Genomic DNA, 24,066 nt, shown 5'->3' with positions numbered 1-24,066 from the left:
TTCAATAATAACAATTCTCAAACTAATAATAACAACAAACAACTTAAGACTCCTTACAAGCCCCTGAAATATCAGTTGTTGTTTTCCACTTCGGTCCGTTCAGGGGTTAATTTGTGCCGGATCGCACCGAATCCGGTACCTTTTGTGTCTGACAGGCAAGACTTAAACACTTTTCAAATGATGAACGTTTAAAAAAAAATTACTCTACATACATAACATGTACAATAAAAAAAGCTTTCCTGTTTCATAAATTCAATGACAAAAGTGTATAAATAAGATCTGGTACCTTTTTGTACAAATGAACCCCTGCATAGCTTATTGGTTGTGTTTTTTTCTTTGTTGAAAAAATTTACTAAATGCGATCTGAATTAAATAGTGTTCAGAATGTCTCTTAGTGCTGATGAACAACACTGTCTGTCTGGCTGCATTAAAAGCACTTTGCAATGACTTGGAGACATGAACACATTCATCAACACTGCATACACCTGCCATTACTGTCTATGCACACCGGAAACGAATGTAAAAGATATTGTGTCATGGCTTTGCACTACGTTGCTCCCCATTTTTGTCACAGCCCCAGCAATGAGAGGGGGATGGAAATGGCTATTCTTCCAGCAGACAGAGGCACACTTCCCAAGCAAAGCAATGAATGGATGAAGGAAGATGAAGGTGGAGATAGAAACCAGCAATGAAAAGCTAATAAGGCTGATCGCCTTACCAAAAAAATAATCGCGCACTGAGCGTGCAGTCCAGAAGGGAGCGGGGAGAGAGGGAAAACAAAGAGAAATCATCGCGCACTGAGCGTGCAGTCCAGAAGGGAGCGGGGAGAGAGGGAAAACAAAGAGAAACCATCGCTCACTGAGCGTGCAGTCCAGAAGGGAGCGGGGAGAGAGGGAAAACAAAGAGAGAAATCATCGCTCACTGAGCGTGCAAGTCCAGAAGGGAGCGGGGAGAGAGGGAAAACAAAGAGAAACCATCGCTCACTGAGCGTGCAGTCCAGAAGGGAGCGGGGAGAGAGGGAAAACAAAGAGAAATCATCGCGCACTGAGCGTGCAGTCCAGAAGGGAGCGGGGAGAGAGGGAAAACAAAGAGAAACCATCGCTCACTGAGCGTGCAGTCCAGAAGGGAGCGGGGAGAGAGGGAAAACAAAGAGAAATCATCGCGCACTGAGCGTGCAGTCCAGAAGGGAGCGGGGAGAGAGGGAAAACAAAGAGAAATCATCGCGCACTGAGCGTGCAGTCCAGAAGGGAGCGGGGAGAGAGGGAAAACAAAGAGAAACCATCGCTCACTGAGCGTGCAGTCCAGAAGGGAGCGGGGAGAGAGGGAAAACAAAGAGAAATCATCGCGCACTGAGCGTGCAGTCCAGAAGGGAGCGGGGAGAGAGGGAAAACAAAGAGAAATCATCGCTCACTGAGCGTGCAGTCCAGAAGGGAGCGGGGAGAGAGGGAAAACAAAGAGAAACCATCGCGCACTGAGCGTGCAGTCCAGAAGGGAGCGGGGAGAGAGGGAAAACAAAGAGAAATCATCGCGCACTGAGCGTGCAGTCCAGAAGGGAGCGGGGAGAGAGGGAAAACAAAGAGAAATCATCGCTCACTGAGCGTGCAGTCCAGAAGGGAGCGGGGAGAGAGGGAAAACAAAGAGAAACCATCGCGCACTGAGCGTGCAGTCCAGAAGGGAGCGGGGAGAGAGGGAAAACAAAGAGAAACCATCGCGCACTGAAAGAGAAGCCAATTTCAGAAATTCAGGTTCAAGGAGAGGTAGACAGAGAGATACACTCTGAGCAGAAGCTATTCCTGGGAAACCGCAAGAGACCCAACACCTGGGGCTCCCCAGAATCTAGACTAAGGCTTGTACCAAAATGCAAAGAGAAACATCTCTGAGCTCCCTGCAGAGTATCTTCCCCTTTTCTACTATTTCTGTAAAGCAGAGTGAAGGCAATTGCAATGCAGCAATCCCACACAACAGTTCTCTTACTACTCTGGAATAATGTTCATTTCTTGCCTCTTATTAGTTCAAACAACATTACAACTGGTCCTCCTCTTCTTCTGTTAAAAATTGTCTGGTTTATTTCCTTGTATTTTATATTTAAATGTTGTACTTTTTAAATCTGTACATCCAAAGAACCACAAAAAGAAAAGGGGGACCAGCGATACTGCTGCTAACCCTAGTAAGAGGTTAATAAGAAAGTTTAATTTGAAACCTTGGTTTGCACTTCTTAGAGGGTATGGTATTGTAATCCTGGAGGTTTCTGAATTGTGAATATCTTGATAATAAATTTGACAGTACCTGTAATGATTTGATATCCTCCCTCTGGCCCCAGTTAGTTTGGGTTTCCATGTTCATTAACAGGTTGTATACATTGTGTTAATTCTGAAAACAATAATTCCTTGAAATCCCTGACTCTAGAGACACACAAGTAACCCAAACTTGTATATTAACAAAATATAAGCATTCGTGGGCCTCTACTGGTAGACTAGACCACTCTGAATCTGACTGCTGTGAGGTTCATAATTACAATGGTGGATTTAGTGGTGTCCTACATTAAGAGAATCCTACCAAATCTCAAAAAAGGATGTGTTTGATAATGTCTGGTGCGCTATTTCTAAACTGTTTTGTAACACTTTGCTGCTTGTGCACGATATTTATAAAAAAGTGTAAGGAATTTATAAATGTTCTAAAATGTCGTTTCTATATAATGGATTGCAGCCGCAACTCCATCTGAAGCCGCATGCTTCAATCATGTGACGTGCAATTAGTCGATTACCAGTTTATCAGCTGTCACTTTGCTATTCGACTGGCCAACAATTCAGTGCTACTCCTACTGTAAAGCCAGTTTGGGGCATTTCAACCCTTCCACCTTCAGAACAGAGAGTTGGGAGTGACCGGGGCAGCTCCAAGGTTCAGAACACAGAGAGCTGAGTGACTGGGGCAGCTCCAAAGTTCAGAACACAGAGAGTTGGGAGTGACTGGGGCAGCTCCAGAGTTCAGAACACAGAGAGCTGGGAGTGACTGGGGCAGCTCCAGGGTTCAGAACACAGAGAGTTAGGAGTGACTGGGGCAGCTCCAGGGTTCAGAACACAGAGAGTTAGGAGTGACTGAGGCAACTCCAGGGTTCAGAACACAGGGAGCTGGGAGTGACTGGGGCAGCTCCAGGGTTCAGAACAGAGAGTTGGGAGTGACTGGGGCAGCTCCAGGGTTCAGAACACAGAGAGCTGGAAGTAACTGGGGCAGCTCCAGGGTTTCCAGCAGCCAGCTATGACCCCCAGTACCAGTAGTACCGGAAAGGCATTTTGTGTCTTCCTTGGAAGTTTATTCAAGGCTAATGGCTAATTATTTAAATTTAGAGTGCCGGGCTCCCAAGTAGCGCATCCAGTAAAGGCACTCCGCCCGGAGTGCACCCTATAGCTTGGACATCGTCGGTTCAAATCCAAGCTTTGCCACTGCCAAGCGTGGATGATTGTTCCCAGGGGGCAGCGCACAATTGGCCAAGCACTGCCCGGGCGGGTTAGGGGTTAGGTCGGCTGGGGTGTCCTTGGCTCACTGCACACCATCGACCCCTGTGGCTGGCTGGGCGCCTGGCTTGTACACAAGTGGTCGTCTCTCCTGAGTTAGTTCGGGGGTTGCAGCAGTAAGCCAGGTTGAATAATAATTGGGCATTCCAAAAATGGGAAAAAATTGGAAAAATTAATAAAAAAACAACATTTTTATTAATTTGTGCCAAATGTTTTAGGTGGTTTCTACCTAATTCAGAATACCTGATTTGAATGTCAGCTCATTGCTGTAACAAATGGCCATGAGGACTGTGGGTAAATGGGCTTCCTCTCTAACCCATCGTCTAACCTCTGTTCACCAGGCGTAAAGTTTTACAAGAAACACTTTACCTTTGCTGTATCCCATGTTTTTGATATCGCAGCAATATATTTTTCAACATAATCCAGACTTTTTTCATATTTTTATTGACACAGTGCAGGTAAATCAAATGGGCAATTCCTTTTTTTCAACTTGTGAATGTTCACCAAGAGAAAGATAATATTTCTTCAACAATGCTGGTGCTCTGATTGAAATGAGTTGCTTATTGTGGGAACAGAAAACCAGCATTGTTGTGGGAGGGAGCATAATCTAAATACACTGTGACCCTTATAATTAATCTTTCTCCTGGTGAATGTTCCCCAGTATAACCCATGAAGTGTATTCAACATGTTTAAAAATATAACGCTGCGGCATTGCATAGGTAACTGTGGCAGTCTGGCTCGCAGTGGTGATGTGGATGACGTCACGGACCAGGAAGTAACTCAAACCAAAACAGTGGATGGGCGGTTGAAGCTGAGTGCTGGTGCACTCAGCGTATTTAATAAACAAAACAAAAACAAAAGATTTAACAAAACACCAAACAAAAGGGCACGAGGGCCGAACGAATAAACAAACAAGTAAGTTTCGTGCTGGATACTCCAGCACGTTTTAGCAATTGTTTTCTTCCTCTCTCTCTCCCGTTCTCCACTCTCGAACACTCCACACCCCGAGTGCAGAGTGCTGCTGGTTTATATACTCTGGCCGAGGGATTTAACTAGTTGGTAATTATCTTATTATCCCCCGGCCAGAGTCTGCACGCGTTCGGTAAGGATGCATGACTGTCAGCTAGTTAAATAATCAGTAGCTGATCAGCCATGCATCCTCACGAGGTTTTTAAATATAACAATAAAAGACGCGGCGCTTTTACCCGCGCCGCAAACAAAAATACAAATAATAATAAATAGGGGCGGGACACTCCGCCACACATGCCCCCCCTTGTGCGCAGCACACATGGCCTTTTCGGCCACCTCCCCCCTTAGTCCCCAAAGTCCCGGTTAGCAGTCCCGGCGCAGGAACAGGGGCAGCAGCGGACCAAAGGTGGCGGCCACGGTGGGATGTCCTCCTCCCACCCAAACAGCCGTAGCGTTCCAATGGCCCGCGCACCGGCCGGCTCCTCTGGCCAAAAAAATTTTGGGGGTGGTCTCCAGACCTGCCCCCCCTTCTTCATGGCCGACAGCTCCCCTCCGTGGGGCTCTGGCCACCCTTTCTCCTGCAGCGAAATTGCTGCGGGGGAAGCTGGTCTCCTGACCTCCCCCCCCTTCTTCATGGCTGGCAGCTGCCCTTCATGGGGCTCCAGCCACAGTATTTCCTGCCGCGAAAGTGCGGCTGGGGGAGCTGGTCTCCTGACCTCCCCCCTCCTCTTCACGGCCAGCAGTTCCCCTCCGTGGGGCTCTGACCACATGATCTCCGGCCGCGAAAGTGCGGCTGGGGGAGCTGGTCTCCTGACCTTCCCCTTCCTCTTCATGGCCAGCAGTTCCCCTCCGTGGGGCTCTGACCACCCAAACTCCTGCCGCGAAAGTGCGGCTGGGGGAGCTGGTCTCCTGACCTCCCCCCTCCTCTTCACGGCCAGCAGTTCCCCTCCGTGGGGCTCTGACCACATGATCTCCGGCCGCGAAAGTGCGGCTGGGGGAGCTGGTCTCCTGACCTCCCCCCCTTTCTTCATGGCCGGCAGCTCCCCTCCGTGGGGCTCCGACCACAGTGTAGTGACCCCAGGCGAAGCAGGATCCCTGGCGACCCCAGGCGACTGCAGCGGCAGCGGACCCTCGGGAGGTGAACTCGGGAGGGGAGCCCCTGGCCATGGAGGCGGCAGCGGGAGCTCCACTTCTCCCTCGTTCTCTGTAGCTGGTGGCTCTCCAGGTGATGTGGAGCAACAGGCAGCCCCAGGCGATGCGAAGCAGGCATCCCTGGGTGGTGCGAGGCAGGGCAGGAGCAGTCCTTCCCATGACGGTGGATGTGGAACCAGCAGGTATTCACCCTCTGCTGGTGGAGGTGGGAGGGGAAAGCAGTCCTCCCACGGCGGCTGAGACGGAACCAGCAGGTATTCACCCTCTGCTGGTGGAGCTGGGAGTGGCAAGCAGTCCTCCCACGGCGGCTGAGGCGGAACCAGCAGGTATTCATCCTCTGCTGGTGGAGGTGGGAGGGGCAAGCAGTCCTCCCACGGCGGTTGAGGCAGAACCAGCAGGCATTCACCCTCTGCTGGTGGAGGTGGGAGGGGCAAGCAGTCCTCCCACGACGGTGGAGGCGGAACCAGCAGGCATTCACCCTCTGCTGGTGGAGGTGGCGGAGGCAGAGGCAGCTCTTGCTGCTCTGCTCCTGGTGATGGTGGAGACAGAAGCAGCTCCTGCTGCTCTGCTCCTGGTGGTGGTGGTGGAGGCAGAGGCGATGGGGCGGATGCTGGCCACTCAGAGGGAGGCTGTGGCGGTGCTGGCTCCCTCTGCTGTGGCGGCTGGGCTGGTGTGTGCCGTGCTCCCTTCAGCAGCATAAATAGAGGCTGCTGGGGAACACCAGCATCCTGCCCTTCTCCCCCCCAGAAAAATTCAGGGGGTTGAGCCTGTAACTCCTCCCCTTCTGGCTCTTGGGACTGCAGCTTGGGTCCTAGGGCTGTGGAAGCCCCGACTTCCCTCTCTTCGGGCCGTGGACACACCGACTCCTCCCTTTTGGGCTGTGGACGCACCGACTCCTCCCTTTTGGGCTGTGGATGCACCGACTCCCCCCTCTTGGGCTTAGGACGTTCGGGCTCCTCCCACTCAGGCGCAGGACGTTCGGGCTCCTCCCACTCAGGCGCAGGACGTTCGGGCTCCTCCCACTCAGGCGCAGGACGTTCGGGCTCCTCCCACTCAGGCGCAGGACGTGCGGGCTTCTTTGCCTTCTTAGCACCGCCCCTCCTTCCCTTCTTCGGGACCAGCAGTTCCACCTCCTGCCATGGAGGGGGTTGGTCGGGTGCTTTGTGCCCGACCTTGCCGACGGCAAAGCACCACTCCTCCCCTTTGAGGCAGGTGAGGCAGGTTTCCTGATCCACCTGCGGCGATGGTATGGCCTTCAGGTGGATCCACTCCTCCGCAGTCTCCACCTCACCTCGATCAAAGGCCTGCACAAAGAGGGGGTCTTCATATGGGCACACCTCAGGGAGGTGCCCATACTCCAGGCAGGCGAGGCACCATGTAGCCCCTCCTTCCTTCAACTCCCTCTGATGCGCATGCCACCTCTCCATATAGGCGTCCACTTCATCCATTTTTTTTTTTTTTTTTTCAAACACAAAAAACACTATTTGAAAAAAACGAACACGAAAAAAACTTCCTTTGCTGTTCCTGGTCCGGCTGTTGGAGGCGTTGTTTGTCCCACGCAGGACACCATATGTGGCAGTCTGGCTCGCAGTGGTGATGTGGATGACGTCACGGACCAGGAAGTAACTCAAACCAAAACAGTGGATGGGCGGTTGAAGCTGAGTGCTGGTGCACTCAGCGTATTTAATAAACAAAACAAAAACAAAAGATTTAACAAAACACCAAACAAAAGGGCACGAGGGCCGAACGAATAAACAAACAAGTAAGTTTCGTGCTGGATACTCCAGCACGTTTTAGCAATTGTTTTCTTCCTCTCTCTCTCCCGTTCTCCACTCTCGAACACTCCACACCCCGAGTGCAGAGTGCTGCTGGTTTATATACTCTGGCCGAGGGATTTAACTAGTTGGTAATTATCTTATTATCCCCCGGCCAGAGTCTGCACGCGTTCGGTAAGGATGCATGACTGTCAGCTAGTTAAATAATCAGTAGCTGATCAGCCATGCATCCTCACGAGGTTTTTAAATATAACAATAAAAGACGCAAACAAAAATACAAATAATAATAAATAGGGGCGGGACACTCCGCCACAGTAACGTAACGTATTTCTTTAAGCAGCAGATGCATTCAGTCTCTGTCAGGCCAGGTCTGGTGTCTGATCAGTATGGGACGCAGTGAGATAAATTAAATCCCAACAAAGATCTATCATGGTTGTTTTTTAATATGGTTTACAATACCTCTTTGAGCCTTCCAATGCTTACCTATGTTTTACCATGCTTCCACTATGCTTTACTATGTTGCCATGCTTTTACTATGGGAAACGTTTATATGGCTATACCAGGATGCCCATTTCAAACATGTTTAGCTTGGTGGAAGACAGAAGCAGTGATTGGACAGGGGAGTGTCACAAGTGTCCACCAATAGAAGAACAAAATAAATACCAACCAATCCGAGGGCAGATACACACCTGAAAACTCCCCTATAGGCGTGGCCAGCAGAAGCACATACAAGGAGAAAAAAGGAAGCAAAGAAAGGATCAATCAGTGACTCAAACTAAAAAAGGAAACAAAATATACACAAATGAACAAGGTAGTTTAATGACAAAGCATGACATCTCAAAGGTTCTGCGATGGATGTATGTGCAGCTGCAGGATTTCCAAGTCTTGTCTACATATCTAATTTCTTACCCCTTTAGAGCTGCAATGATAATAGCTAATACTTGCTGACTTGAATTATACAAAGTTTATTTTATATTCTTCTCAGGTGTAATTTGGCTGCAGTAACTAGCCTCCAGTCTTTAGAACACAAGAACATGAGGAAATCTACGAACAAGAAGCAGCTATTAAGCTTCACCTGGTTCCTAGTAGCTGATTGATCACAAAACAAGTTGGGTTTTAAAGGATCCCAGCTCAACATCTTAACATGTCTAGGTAACCCATTCCATACCCTCAACACTCTGTGTGAAGAAGTGTCTCCTTCCATCTGTCCTAAGTCTATTTCCACTTCATTTTGAACTGTCCTCTGGTCCTGATTTCTGTGCTGCGCTTAAAGTATTGGTTAAGGTTTGTCAACTATTTCAAAGAATTTAAAGACTCTGATTCTTTTTTGTTCCAGGCTCTCTCCAGGTCACAAGGTTATTTTGGAACTGTGGTGAACCGAACTGAACACAGTATTCTGTCAATGCAAGCGTTGTAGTAATGCAACAGGGTCAGCAACAGAGGTAAAAAGATGGAGGTAAAATGACAACGTATGATAATTTATATGTTTTGGGGAATTTTAAAAAGGTGTACTGTATCCTAGTGAGACAATTGTACACAACCATTGTTATCTAAATCCCAGCCCTGGTTAGAGAGCATTACCTTGTACATTACTTTTCAGAAAAGGTAAGCTACCAATTAATGTCCTCGGGGTACTATTGCAGACTATTAAAAATGGCCTTTTTGATATTTTAAACATTTAACTTTAAATGATAGATTTATTTACCTTTTCAATCTTGGTTTTCTTATGTTTTTTAATGCTTGAGGACAGAAGGAGGGAGACACTTGGTGATGAGGGTATGGAATGGCCTACCTAGTCATGTTGTTGATGCAGAATCACTAGGATCCTTTAACACACAACTCTAAGTATTGAGATCCATCAGCTACTAAAAACTGGACGAGGATAGAGGGGTTTAATAGGTTTCTAGATACATGTTATTGATTGGTTAGTGAAGTTTCTTTATTATAATTGTGACTCCATTATATTATTAGCACTGGCTGTTCCCTTATAAAAGTTTACCAGTGGTACATTTGCACTGTAACTTTGCAGTTTTTTTTTTTAATATGCTTTACTATACAGTACATCTCTGAGCTTTACAATGCTTCCCTATGCTTAGCGTTTTACAAAAACATGTCAGCCTGCTCAATGCACCAATTCAAATGCAATATTCACGATAGTGATGTTTGTTTAGCTGGCATTATTTTACTTATTTGTTTTCCCTCGTAACTTATATTCAAGTAAGATGTGTTGCATGCACAGAGGCAATTGAAAATAACAGATATAAAGAAACTAAATTCATATACATTATAATAATAAAATAATAAAACAGAAGAACAGTACCTGTCCATCTGAGAATGAGTACAGTGCAACTGAAATATAGCTCTCCCTACACTTACACTAGTCTGCAAGCAACAGCCTGCACAAGAGTTTAAATACTCATCGATCACAATGAGTTTTTTTGTGAGCGTGAAATAACTGTCAAAATGAGCTGTAATTGTACATTTAGATGACATCTTTTTTTTTTTTTTATGAACTTACACATTTATTTTACGACTACACAGAATACTTTTTACAGGTACACTTCTTTTTTACGAGTGTACAAATTCATTTTACAGGTATGTGACGGGGTGTATTTGGGGTTATTCCGTATAGTTTGTGTTTTGTAGCACGGGTGAGTTAAAGTGTATATTTGTATTTGGGCATGCGTGTATCACAAAGTAGTTCACGTGCAGACTGTGCCGGGGCCAGATTGAATGATTCTCACACTCGAGGTTGGTGTGTTCACGGGGGAGAGAGAGAAGGAGAAAGAAATTATAATATAGAAATAACAATTGCTTCTCGTGCTGGAAGGACCAGCACAATACTTGTTTGGGGTTTGTCTGTTTATTTTGGCCAACGTGCCTTTTTGTTTGCTCAGTGTTTTGTTTAAATAATTTATTTGTTTAAGAAATCTGCGCACCAGCGCCTTTCACTCATAATACTGTGTCCTCCATTTCCTGGTCTGACATCACCCACAAGCCATCTTGCCACAAGGTACAAATCTTTTTTACGCACACAAGTATTTTTGACAGTTATTTCACGCCACAGACTAGCCTTTCGCCCCTGAAGGTATTGTGTTTGGTATTTTCAAATTAGTAAATTAACAAAAACTTGGCACAATTCCCAGTCAAAAATCTAAATCAGAAAGTGGCGATTCAATTTAACAAGTGTACTAAACAAGTTTAAAACAAGTTACTATGTTGAATAACTTTTTCAAAACTATTCTTGTTTTTTTTTTGTATTCATTAAATTCAATGACAGAATGACTGGCGAATCACATTGTGATCTAAGGGAAGGAATTCTCTGAATCTTTCATTTAGATTTAGCTTCCTCATTCTTTAATTTAGATTTAGCACCCTTTCTTTAATTTAGATTTAGCATCATCCTTCTTTAATTTAGAAACTAAATCTCCAAAAGCATTTGTTTAATATAGATTTAAACATACTTTCTTTGACATAATTATCCTTGTTATATAATCAGAATACTCCATGGACATTCATAGAGTGCAATGGTTATTTCGAGGATAACCATAAACAACCCACTCGAACCCTTCTGGGGCTCGTCCAGGTTATTCAGCTATCTTCATTCATGGAAAAACTACAGCACTCCAATTAATGTTGTCTTCTAAATACATCAATCGAGTTACTTGAAAGGGTTTCTTTCGTCAGCCTTGACTTGGCCCTCATTTACCATGGTTAACTACAGCTTTGTATAAGACACCATTGCAAAATCCAAAGTCAACTTATTATGAACTTACCAAGCAGGTCGGCCCCCTCATCCACATCCCCTATAACCCCTGAGCTGGCAGTGAAGATCTCATGGTACAGCGAGTCTGTGTTGATACCAAAAGCCTGGTTTACAATCCCCTGTGTCGGGCTGCAGGAACAAGAAAAACAATTGCATTGTATGAGGAAACACAGCTCACCCAATTAAAGGCACAAGCCCAAATGCAAGCTTTAACTATTTTCCATTAAAGCAACTGCAGCTAATTAAATTATTCCATATATTTTTTTGTACTTCCACTAGCTACATGGGTCTCAAAATGTGCAGTTTTCAAAGAAACACATGGTATAGAAAACATGTATTTTCATTTTAAAACAGACATCTGGGTTAAAAAGCATTCTCAGTCTGCTTGCCTTGCCTGCCAGGAAGTCAGTTATTGCAGAACTTCCTTTGTCATTTCACCCCAGCAGTGTCTTCTGGGTCATGTTACTGGCTGAAAGCAAGTCAGTCAATAGGGGAAGCAGCTGGTTGGTTATTGAAAGGAAAGAAGCCACTGAAGGGGTGGGGACAATTTCATCCTCCAGGTGGCCCAGGAAGTGCCTAAAGGCATGGCTTGCAAACAGAGATTTATTTAACTTAGTTGTACCACATATTATGTTTTAAAATGAAAACACATGTTTACTGCCCATTTATTGAACTTCAATGAGGCAGGGTTTTCTTAATATTCTTTCATTTACTTAAAAAAACTAAATGGAGAAAAATGATGTGTTGCTCAATGCAATCTCAATGCCAATCCAGGCCTCCAGATGTGAAACACAGAAAAGGCTCTATACAAATACATGCCTTATAAAAGTTTTCCATAGTAAAACCATAGTAAAAGTGTAATACAGCATAGTGGAAGCACGGTAAAGCATAGGTAAGCACTGTAAAACCCAGAGAGGTACAGTAATCTATATAAACATGGGAAAACCAACTGCAAAATTTCCGTCCAAATTTACTGTGGTAAACCATTGGAATGTTGCAGTAATTTACTAATATTGACAATAAAATCGGGCTGTGTTCAAAGGTTTGTTCGCTAGCCAGGAATTCAAAGGTAGTTCTGAACCTTCTAAGTTTCATCAGGCGAATACATGTTATAAAGATACAGCGGGGTACCCTGCATTGTGCAAAAAAAGTTGCAAAAAGTAATAAAGTGTAAGTAATAATTAATCACTAGTTTATAAAAGGTTGCAACCCTATCTTTTGGGTTCAAAAATAAATTAGCAATAGCTGTATATGAAGATCACAACCAGTAAATTGTGCTAATTAGTACTGTTTAAGGTTCGAACCTTCGTTCGGTAATGTGTTCCGAACCTTCGAAGATCAAAACGTACCCTTCGTTACAGCCCAACAATAAAGTTTAAACGTTTAAACATGTTATACTAAAGTTTCAAGACAATGACGTGCTGGTGGAATACCTGCTTCCAGTGCGTTGAAGCCGGGGGTCCGGGGCCATGTCAAGCTCTGGGGTGGAATCGATGATATCCTGAACATCACATTCGTCACTGCTGCCCATCCCTGAGACACCAACAACAAATCCAATGCCTTTCATTTGGGATATTTGAAATAGATCAACAATCGCTGTTGGAACCTGATTCTTCATGTTAGGTAGTTCCAACTCACCCACAAGTATACAAATACTCAACAGAGTTACATTTAAAAATACCAAAAGAAACTTAATAAATTCAATGAAAAACATTTTGACTGGAAGTCTTTCTCAATCTTTTCAAGACAATTTTAAATGTGTAGTGTTATTGCTAATGTTAGGTGTGCAATATTATAACTGCCGCTTGGACTGGAGTATTTGTAGACTAGACATTATCTTTTTATTCTTTAGTTTGTAGACGTAGGCCCGCACTCGCACTGTGCCACTGCTTTTGAAAACAGGTTCTAGAAGCACTTAGAAGGCTGCGATTGTATTTCCGGGACTTGAATTGAAATGCAAGGAGGATTCAAAGAGACCCTGCTGGAGAACAGGTCTCTCAGAAATGGGAAAACGAGAGAACAGCAAAACACAGCATGGAAACCTTTTCAGGTAAGGTAAAATTGTTTATAACTGAAAGAGAATGCATGCATAAAACTATGGCAGTTAAACTATGATAATGATACTAAGGGGTAGGTGTACTAAAGTGTTGCGGCTGTCGCAATAGTCGCAAACCAGTTGCAAACGAGTCGTAAGTCTGGGGTGAAATGTACTAAACAAGCGCAATGCTATTTGTGACTTTTTAGGGAATGTTTTGTGGCAGCAGTTTCTGTTTTGGGTCAAGCGTTGCCGAGAACCTAAAAGCAAAACTTCTGTCTTATTTGAGTTTAATTTCAAAACGTTTTTTAGACATCCAACTTCTGATGTCAGCAAGACACTGTAGCAAGACTGAAATAGCAGTAGAGTCACCAGGTTTTAAAAAAATATAAAGTTGTGTGTCATAGGCATAACAGTGAAACTTAGGTCACGCTTTATTTTAAGGGCTGTTTTTTTAGTTTATTAACTGTTGACAAACATTGTTAATTTTTAAGGGTTAGGGTTACGGTTAATAAAAACCTGATTTAGGGGGCTCCCGAGTGGCGCATCCAGTAAAGACGCACCACGTGGAGTGCAGGATGCGCCCTATAGCCTGGAGATCACAGGTTCGAATCCAGGCTATGTCATAGCCAACCATGACCGGGGGTTCCTAGGGGGCAGTGCACAACTGGCCGTGCGCCGCCCGGGTAGGGAGGCACTAAGTAGGCAGGAGAATCCATGGTTCACCGCGTACCAGCGACCGCTGTGGCCAAGAGGGCGCCTGCGGTTCTGCAGTGGAGCCATCAGATCTGTGTTGTCCTCCGGCACTATAGGTCTAGTGGCATCGCTTTGGACCCGCAGTGCGAAAAATGACGGATTGGCAGGAGCACGTTTCGGAGGAGGAGTGTTCCAGCCTCTGTTCCCCGAGTCGCCAGGGGGCTGCAGTGGTGAACTGGGATACGAAAAACCATTGGGCATTTCAAATTCGAGGAGAAAACCATTGGCGACGACTACATTATAAATAAAAACATAAATAAATAAATAATTGCTAAACATTACACTACAGTAACAATATGAACCGATTTCAAGCATATGGTCGACTGGGTATTTTTTTGCAGTTTTAGCTGGCCTATTATATATTATTAGCTAACAGTTAACAGAAAATAAATAATGTACATTAACATGTTTACAGTTAACAGTTAATAAACAAAAAAAAGGCCCTTAAAATAAAGTGTGACCGAAAGTTAATACTGTTTACGAATGATTTCCCCCAGTGGCAGCATATACAAAGTAATATTGGATAGTCCTGATACAGACTCCCCTAAAGAAACAAAGTACTGTCTGTTAGTTAGATATGACTTAAACCAGTTCCAATGGTTAAAGAAACAGGCTTGTAACCAAGAGGTCCCCGTTTCAAATACCACCTCAGCCACTGACTCATTGTGTGACCCTGAGAAAGTCACTTAACCTCCTTGTGCTGTCTTTCGGGTGAGATGTAGTTGTAAGTGACTCTGCAGCTGATGCATAGTTCACACACCCTAGTCTCTGTAAGTCGCCTTGGATAAAGGCGTCTGCTAAATAATAATAAATAAAGAACAGTTCCTGTCAGGCCAACCCAGCTTTTGAGACAATCAATCACAATAGCATGATCCATATCAAATGCAGCACTGAGGTCTAAAAGAACTAGAATGGATATGAAATTAGAGTCAGCACTCATCAGTAAGTCATTCACCACTCTGACAAGGGCAGTCTCTGTACTATGAGCAGATCGAAACCCTGACTGAAATTTTTCAAGGACATTGCTATTATCCAGATATATGTTAAGTTGTTTGACTACTACCTTTTCAAGAACTTTAGCTAAGAAAGGCAAGTTAGAAATGGGTCTAAAATTCATCAAATCAGTAGAATCTAAGTTAGACTTTTTGAGTAGTGGCTTAACCAAAGCAGTTTTGAAAGCAGCTAGAACTACTCCTGCTGACAGAGATCTATTTATTATAGATGTATTTATTAGAGATTTATTATAGTAAGAACATTGTTACACAAAAAATGAAATACGTCTTTAAGGAATCTAGTAGGAACAGGTAGAGGATTTCATCTGTATTATTAATGTATTCAAATAATTTGAAGTAATCACAGAGAATGAGTCCAGAACAGAAATTCTTCACACCTAGCAGAAGAGGCATCAGTATAGGGAAATGCAGCCAGCGATGGAGTTATTAATCTGTCAATAGTTGAGAAGAGCACTCTGGGATTATTTTTATTAACATCAATAAGATTTGAGAAATAGCAACATCTGGCTATCCTCAAAGCTTCATTGTAATTTAACAAATGTTTTTTTTTCCAAATCTCATACTGAATACGCAACTTAGTAGCCCTCCATCTACATTCAGATTTGCAACACTCCCTTTTCATTAGGTATGAGGCACTATTAACCCAAGGAGCAGTTTTTTTAGAAGGAATGGTTCGAGTTTTAACCAGGGCCACAACATCAAATTAACTTGTGGTTATCAACTAACATCAGTAGAAAGAGAGTCCCAGTAACTGTCCCAGTTATCGATGAAGCCTATATTCTCAGGAGGCATACCATTTAGCTAGCCAGCGACTAAGAGAAAAAAAGTCTGCTAAAGGCTTCACATCCCCTCCTAACCACGGGAAGAGGGACAGAGATAATTATATTGTTACATAATTGTTTTGCCTTTAGACAGAGCGATTTAAAATTATCCTTGAGAATCTCAGATTTTCTAATTCTAGTATCATTGGTGCCCACATGGATTTCCATTACACGAGAGTAGATGTTAAAACTTCATGCTGATTTGAACTCGGCTCTCGCCAAGATAAACACCAACTAAGACGTAGCTTTATAGTAAACTAATGTGATCCATATGTGTCTCCATCCATTTACGTTTCCTTCCATATGATGATGTAGATATCCTTCTGTCTGATGTTAATGGCTGAAGTGTAATGCTGGCTCCAGGGATCAGCTTATTTTGCCTCCCTGGCGCATCAGCACCCACAACGGCTGCGATGCTGGCTCCGGGGATCAACCAAAGTGCGGCCTCCCCAGCGCATCAGCATGACAACCGTCTGGATTGAGCTAAGTAGGGTACATCTCTGGGGTTTTCAAGTGGGCACCTTCCATCCTCAGTGTTTCGTCGACTAGCCCACGACACCTCAAGAGGGCTCGACGGTGATTCTGGCGTCCCAGCATCACCCCCCTCCGTCCCCCACTCAACTCAGCCCAGCTTACTTACCTGTACATCAGCGTTTCTTTCTTTCTATTGTGCTTGAGATCCCCAGCCAGAATCTTTCCGTCTCAACCACAGCCAGTTGCTGCTCCTCTCTGCTGCTTAAGATAAGTTCTTCACTGTGCGACGCAACTCTTGGCCACTGAATCCGACGTCTCTGAGAAACCGGGTTGTAGAGTGTGCCACAAAGCCTCGAAAACCCACTTCCACTGGGTAAACCCGAACTCTCCATCCTCGCTGTTCCGCTTCAGTGGCTAGTTGAGCATACCACAGTTTCTTCCTCTCATACGCCTCATCTACAGCATCCTCCCATGGCACTGTTAACTCTACCAGGTGAACAAGGCGTGCTGATCCAGACCACAAGACAATATCTGGTCGAAGGTTAGTGGTGGCAATCTCAGGTGGAAAAATAAGCCGTTGACCAACATCTGCCAGCATTTTCCAGTCTCTAACAGCTTCCAGTTGTCCTGGGCGAGGATTGGTTTTAACACCTTTTCTTGGTGGTTGCTCTCCTGGGCGGAGGAATGTTGTCTTTTGTGTGTAATGTTTTGATGGAACAGGTGACAACTTATTGGTCATGTTACGCTTGTCTTCCAATGCTAAGGCCAAACATCGCAGCACCTGGTCATGGCGCCAAGTAAACCGTCCTTGGCTAAGAGCCACCTTACATCCTGTCAAAATGTGCCTTAATGTTGCAGGTGATGAACACAAAGGACATGAGGGATCCTCTCCTACCCAGAGGTTTAGGTTCTGTGGTGATGGGAGAACATCATATGTTGACCTGATGAGGAAACTGATCCTGCTCTGTTCCATTGACCATAGGTCTTGCCAGCCAATCTTGCGTTGTTCCACACTCTCCCGTCTCATCCATTCTCCCTGCTTGGCCTGGGAAATGGCCTTTATACACCTCATCCTCTCCTCCTGCTTTTGCACCTCGTTGACTACCAGCTTCCTCCTTTGAGCTGGGGCTGCCTTGTGCCATGTAGGAGGAGCTGAACTGAAACCAAGACCCCCTCTTCCATGCTGAACTTGCCCCATGATATCACCAATTCGAAGGGCAGCCTTTGCATCTTCCACAGCTTTCTTTGCCGCCCACTTTCTTCCAGTTTTCAACACAGGTGCTGCCTCCCTTACGCATTTATCACGTGACTCTACTAATGTCATTTCCAGTCTGACCTTGGCGCACTTAAACTCCTCGGTTAGAGCAGAGACTGGTAGCTGCAGTATTCCTTTACCATAAAGTCCCACTCTGCTGAGGCAGCGTGGAACTCCCAACCATTTCCTGATGTATGAACTGATTAAAGCTTCCAGCTTCTCTACTGTTGTCAAAGAAACCTCGTACACAGTCAGTGGCCACAGCAACCTCGGCAGTAGACCAAACTGAAAGCACCAGAGTTTTAGTTTGCCTGGTAGAGCGCAGCTGTCTATGCTCTTCAACCCTTCCACTGCTTGTTGTCTAACTTCTCCCACACAAACTGTGTCCTTTAGATCCCCGTCGTACCATCTCCCAAGACTCTTCACTGGCTTCTCAGACACTGTTGGTATTGCCTCACCATTAATGAAGAATGTTTTATCTACTACTTTGCCTTTAATTATAGAGATGCTCCTTGATTTAGTGGGCTTGAATTGCATTCGTGCCCATTCAATGTTATTGGTTAATTTGCCCAATAATCGATTAGTGCAGGCTACTGTTGTAGTCATGGTTGTCATGTCATCCATGTATGCTCGAATTGGTGGTAGTCGCATTCCAGAAGCCAAGCGCTCTCCTCCTACTACCCATTTTGATGCCCTAATGATTACTTCCACTGCCATGGTAAAAGCCAGTGGAGAAATGGTGCATCCTGCCATTATTCCAACCTCTAGGCATTGCCATGTAGTGCTGAATTCTGAAGTTGAAAAACTGAATTGCAAATCTCCAAAATAGGCTTTCACTAAATTTGTTATTGTCATCGGTACACTGAAAAAAATCAAATGCTGCCCAAAGTAGTTCATGTGGCACTGAACCATATGCATTAGCCAAATCCAGGAATGTCACATGGAGCTCCTTCCTCTCCTTTTTAGCTGATTGAATTTGTTGCCAGATCACATTGATGTGTTCTAAGCAACCTGGGAAACCTGGAATGCCCGCTTTTTGTATTGAAGTGTCAATGAAGCAGTTCTTTAATAGGTAAGCTGACAATCTCTGAGCAATAATGCTGAAGAAAATCTTGCCTTCTACGTTTAATAGGGAAATGGGATGAAACTGACTGATGCTTGTAGAATCTTTTTCTTTAGGTATAAAGACTCCACCTGCTCGGCACCATGCTCTTGGTACAACCTGTTTTTCCCATGCCACTTTCATCAATTTCCACAGAATTCGTAGAACTCCTGAAGCACTCTTGTACACTCTGTACGGAACTCCATTAGGCCCTGGAGATGATGAAGCTCTTGCTTTTTTCACAGCTTGCTCCATTTCTTTCCACTTAGGTGCACAGACCTCCATTTGGTATTCTGGTGGATTGATAGGTGGGATGTCTGACGGAATTGACATAGGCTCCTGCCTTTTTGAATCGGTATGTGTTTCCTGCAAATATCTCTCCAGCTCAACCTTAGATGCTTTTAGTGTGCCATTCTTCTCACTGGTGAATAACTTCTTTACAAATTTGAATGGGTCTTTATAAAGGTTAGCTCTCGCACGCTCCTTCTTTTTGTAGCGTTTCCGTAGGCGCTCAGCTCTGCGCAATGTTGCAAGCTTATCTTTTATGACCCTTTGTAAGAGATTGAGTCCCTCCTTCTGACTTTGTTCTGCTCTTCTCCATCAACCCAGACACTTGACCATGGTTTTCAACCAGATTTTCCAATTGTGCAGCAACATCAAGGACTCTAGCACCTAGACAGCATTCAACAGAGACCTTGTGTGTTTGCAAGTACTGGGCTGACATCTCTAATAATAGATTCACCCACCAAGAGCACCTTGCTAAAAGTAGTTTCATGTTTCTCATGGTGAATTTGTTAAGAGTTTTTGAAAGCATGTTTTAAACAGTCACAATTGTTGCTGACATTTCCCAGTCCCCTTTTTCTCGTGAGTTGCCAGTAGTGCTCAATGCATTTTTCAGGCGATCAGCCAAATACCTATTTTTCCCTAAAAGCAGGATGTATGTACAAGCCTTGAAAACAAATTTATATGACATTTCTGGTTTCCCCAACGTGTTGGGAGCAATAGACTGCACACATGTGCCGCTAACCCCTCCAGCTCATTCTGAACATCTTTATAGGAATAGGAAACACACCTATTCTATTAATGTGCAGGTGGTTTGAAATTGCACAATTTAGCACTAAACCCTGACTAACTTTGGACAGTATACATTTGGCTTATAGGGACCCTGGTCTATTTTGTGTTAATTGTCTAGGCTGCCAAGAAAAAATAAATAAATAAATAAATAAATAAATAAATAAATAATAAAACGGTAAAATCATTTAGTTTCAAATTAAAATAATCTTCTATTCGCATTGTACACCAATGTGTACAATGCAGCAGCATGATGTGTTTACTGGTAGCATACTGGTAGCCTACAGACTAAAGTAAAAAGAAAGTGCACCAGGTGTTCATTTGATTTTAATACTGAACTGTATAGGCGTACGGTACAGGTTTATATTTTTGTTCATAATATAATGTGTAGCCTACCCAAAACCAATTAGTGTTATTTCAGCACAATGATTTACATATTTAAAATACACTGACCACTATAAATGTATGTGTGTGCAATTTTATTGTATTTTTTTAAACCCGACACCTCCTAACAAAGGATTCTTGCACCCTTGCATGTATAGACGTTATCCTCTGCTGCAGCAAACCACAACTCAACTCCCGCTATTTATTTGAACATGTCACGCGACTCTCGCAATAGAGATCTCCCTAAGAAGACGCAACAAATATTTAAATTAGCGGCTCTTTTTATGAACATATTTTCTCTTACTACATACGACAAAATGTATACTTTGCAAAGTGTCGCAACGAAAATACAAATTGCGGTATGTTTGCGCTACTACTGGCCCATCTTAGTACACCTACCCCTAAGTGTATAGTGTAAGCCAATGTTTCCTGTTTCTCTATGATACAATACATGCTGTACACATGCAGTCATACACACAGATGCATGCTGCACTCATTTATAAATATTGTCATTTCTAATTGGTTACAAACATTAAAAAATACTAAAATTCATATAACAAACTAGAATTGGCAAAACATGGCATCTGGTACTACTAACGAAATCTCTGTTTGCAAGCCACTAGTGTTGCACTTGTTTGGTCACCTGGAGGGTAAAATTGTCCCCACCGCTTAAATGACTTATTTCCTGTCAATAATCAATAACCTTCTCATTAATGACTGACATGCTTTTCAGCCAGTAACATAACCACGAAATCACTGCAAAGGTAAAATGACCCAGGAAGTGCAAACAGATAGCCCGAGAACAAGGCATAGAAACAGAGGCTTCCTTCACCTAGTGTAGTATCAGATATCATGTTTTAAAATGAAGACACGTGCGTGTTTATTTGAGACCTACATGATGAATGAAAGTGCACGCCAGGTAGAGTTATGAGATGACTGTGCACAATGCAGACCTGAAGCTGGTTCAGTGTCCTACCTATGCCGACGTTCTTGGTATCCGGAAAGACCTGCACCTCCATGTTCCTGCTCTGCCTGTTGGCTCCTCCCTTCTTCTTGTTGTTGCGAGTGATGTCAAAGCCGTTGACTGTCTCCATGGGCGTGACAGCGGCAGAGGGCACAGAAGAGGTGGGTGTGTTGGACTTGCTTCCGGTTGTGCTGGGAGTAGCAGCTGCAGAGGACTGGCCCGATTCAGACTCATCATCCTGGGGAGAGGGGGAGGAAGGAGGCCTTTCACTATCTTGATAATAACGTTCCCACCTACCTTTAAAGTGCAACAATATAATTCCACTATATCTAATATGTATTGCCCTACCTTCGGAGAGCTCACATTTTCCTCTATGAAAGATGGACTGACTCTTTTCCATGCTGCACTTCGGTTGAAGGAACTCATTCAACACACTTGAGTTGTTTCTGGGAGTTGAATTTTTTGCAGACGATACAATGACTATTCCTGAGCATATTTTCATTAAATATATATTTTTCCAAGAATACAAAAAAAAACATTTTCCATGTATTTTCTTTAAAAGAACTCAAATGCATTGGCTCACATTCGAGTACCAATCACAGCTCTTCCTGTGACTGACATGTTTTCAGTGTAGACTTAATTCCTACGTGCGACTTTACAAGGTTGACTGGAAGTATAGCATTGAAGTATCGCCAATGAGCGTTCAATATGTTTTCTTCACCAGCTAAATTACCATTCAAAAATCATATTCATCTGTACAGTAATGTGTGCATTTTTAATATGGGAAAATCTGAGACCTACCAAATGATGACAATACATATACATATTAGGTAACATTTAGTGGAATTATTTTGTTAGCACCTGTATTTCAAAGTGCATAGAGCAAACTAAATATTTCCAGTAAATCTTACCATATTTGCCAACAATTAATAGATATCACATTTTCCTTTGTAAAAGACACATGCACATATATACATATTTACATTGGCTGGGATAAATTTATTATTTTTTATTAGCATTATTAATAAGGGTAAGCCACATATCGTGATCACACCATACTATCAGAGGAAATAGGACTAGCACTCCCACTATCATATACTGGGTCCATAATAATCTTTAGATCCCTATATCTATATAGATATTGAGCAGGTTGTAGGAAATAAGGGTCACATTTTTTTTTATTCTGGAGCCGTGACCTGGATAACATTGGTCCCAACCAAGGCTGGGCCATTCTGTCTGTATGGGGTTGATGGCATCACAAAGATGGATACCCTACTATAGGTTAGTCTGAGGAAAGTCAGGTCCAATCTAGTGATGCCTAGATGGGAAACGTCCTACCCCTAACCCTAACCCTAACCCTAACCCCTTCCATCTTCAAATCCCTCAGCGTGGGGTGACTGCAGCAGAACTCTTCAGTAATAGAGGTCATCTGAGCGCCTGAATCGATCAAAGCTCTGCAAGGCACTCCATTTACTCTGATACAATCTTCATGAGCAGGACCAACTAAGCTGGAGAGGTCATGTTGCTGCTTGCATCACTTGATTCATTAGCACTGGAATGTTCCATCTGTGGTGCTGCTTGGACTGTTTCATATGCATAAGTTTATACAACAAGTTTTGAGAGATCTAGCATCGAATAACTTTCTACTGCATGGAAATTACAATGTGGCAGCTGGGATTCAGAACCAGGGATCAAGGTGAGACAGTCAGTAGTGTGTGTGTGGAGTGACAGTGTTGATGGGCTGACAGTAGCTCAGTAGTGTGTGTGGAGTGAGAGTGTTGACGGGCTGACAGTAGTGCTCAGTAGTGTGTGTGTGTGTGGAGTGACAGTGTTGATGAGCTTGAGTTGAGTAACTGATCTTCAAGTCCAAGTCAAGTCGGAGTCAAACCCATAAGTCTCAAGTCGAGTCGAGTCCGAGTCCCAAGCACCAAAGTCCAGAGTCGAGTCCAAGTCAACCCAAGATCCAGTCAGAATAGAAGATTCAAAAGTACACATTAATGTGTATATGTTACTGCTTTTATTCTTAATTATAGCAAGCACAAGTATTAACAGAAAAATCATAAAGTTTTAAATCATAAAAAATGAACCTCACGTACCATGCCCTCTGTGCTGGGGAACAGGCTGAGTGATGAAGGTCGCTCCGTTCTGCTGCAGAGAAACAAGAGACAATACCGTCAGAGGCGGCTTTCAATCATACAATCTGAGTCAGGGCTACCTGGGCCCATAACTCTGGGTCAGGATTTGTAACTCACATCTAAACCACAAATTAATCAATTTAAATCAACATGTAAAGTGAGTGTGAACTGCATAAGCTGCTTCATTAAATTGACTTAATTGTGTAACCAATTGCAGCAGGGATCCCATTCTGAGAGCATCGTAACAACAAAGACTCAAATTACATTGCTTGAAAATGTATATGGTAAAAAAAAAAAATCTGTTAAAATTCCATCATTTTAGAGCGCTTGTCCAATTTTCTATTTATTTAAAATGTCTTCCAACGTTAAACAGCCCCACCCAATCAAACAAATAAGTAAATCAGCAAGCGTACAGATTGATGGAAACGATCCTTGCAGGAAGCAATCCTGCACCCGGGCTGGTGTGTGCTTTTGGTAACTAGTAAGTAAAACAAGTCAATTCATTGAGTGAGGCAGCTCACACAATTCACACACACTTTACATGATTAAAAACAATGCAGTAACTATGGGGTCCAGACAACCCTAATAAGGGTTATTGGATCATACATATTAGAAAAAAATACATAATCATGTAGTTATACTGCTAGGCAGCACTCCAGATAAGGTTTTGGGTCTGGGAGTAACTTACACTCTAACACTGAGAGAGTAAAACGCAACATTACCTTGAAGTAACCATGAGTTCAGTAGTTCGGGACAAACACCAATCACAAAATGTTTTAGTACAAATATTTATTGTAGAGAATGCGGAGTATGCGATTTAACAGAAAAGTATGCTGTATATACACATTCATTTGGCATCAAACCTAACTTGGTTTGAGGGTT

General features: G+C 43.6%; 1 protein-coding gene across 9 annotated transcripts in view; it reads right to left on the bottom strand.

Moving 5' to 3' along the window:
* The window catches only part of LOC117417980 (C-Jun-amino-terminal kinase-interacting protein 3-like), a 119,799-nt gene that overhangs the window by 70,273 nt on the left and 25,460 nt on the right, over positions 1-24,066 (bottom strand). For 8 of the 9 annotated variants that reach the window (XM_059035659.1, XM_059035665.1, XM_059035662.1 and 5 more), the window contains 4 exons: positions 23,146-23,197; positions 21,062-21,287; positions 12,608-12,707; positions 11,185-11,303 (listed from right to left, as the gene is read on the bottom strand). In XM_059035659.1, coding sequence (XP_058891642.1) covers positions 11,185-11,303; positions 12,608-12,707; positions 21,062-21,287; positions 23,146-23,197 — 497 coding nt within the window. The remainder of the gene's footprint in view (positions 1-11,184; positions 11,304-12,607; positions 12,708-21,061; positions 21,288-23,145; positions 23,198-24,066) is intronic. The other variant, XM_059035661.1, reaches the window with a different exon arrangement.

Source organism: Acipenser ruthenus, chromosome 13 (genome assembly GCF_902713425.1).
Source record: "Acipenser ruthenus chromosome 13, fAciRut3.2 maternal haplotype, whole genome shotgun sequence".
Taxonomy (NCBI): Eukaryota; Metazoa; Chordata; class Actinopteri; order Acipenseriformes; family Acipenseridae; genus Acipenser; species Acipenser ruthenus.
Note: the sequence above shows the minus strand (reverse complement) of the source record. Positions and strands in the feature narration are given on the sequence as shown.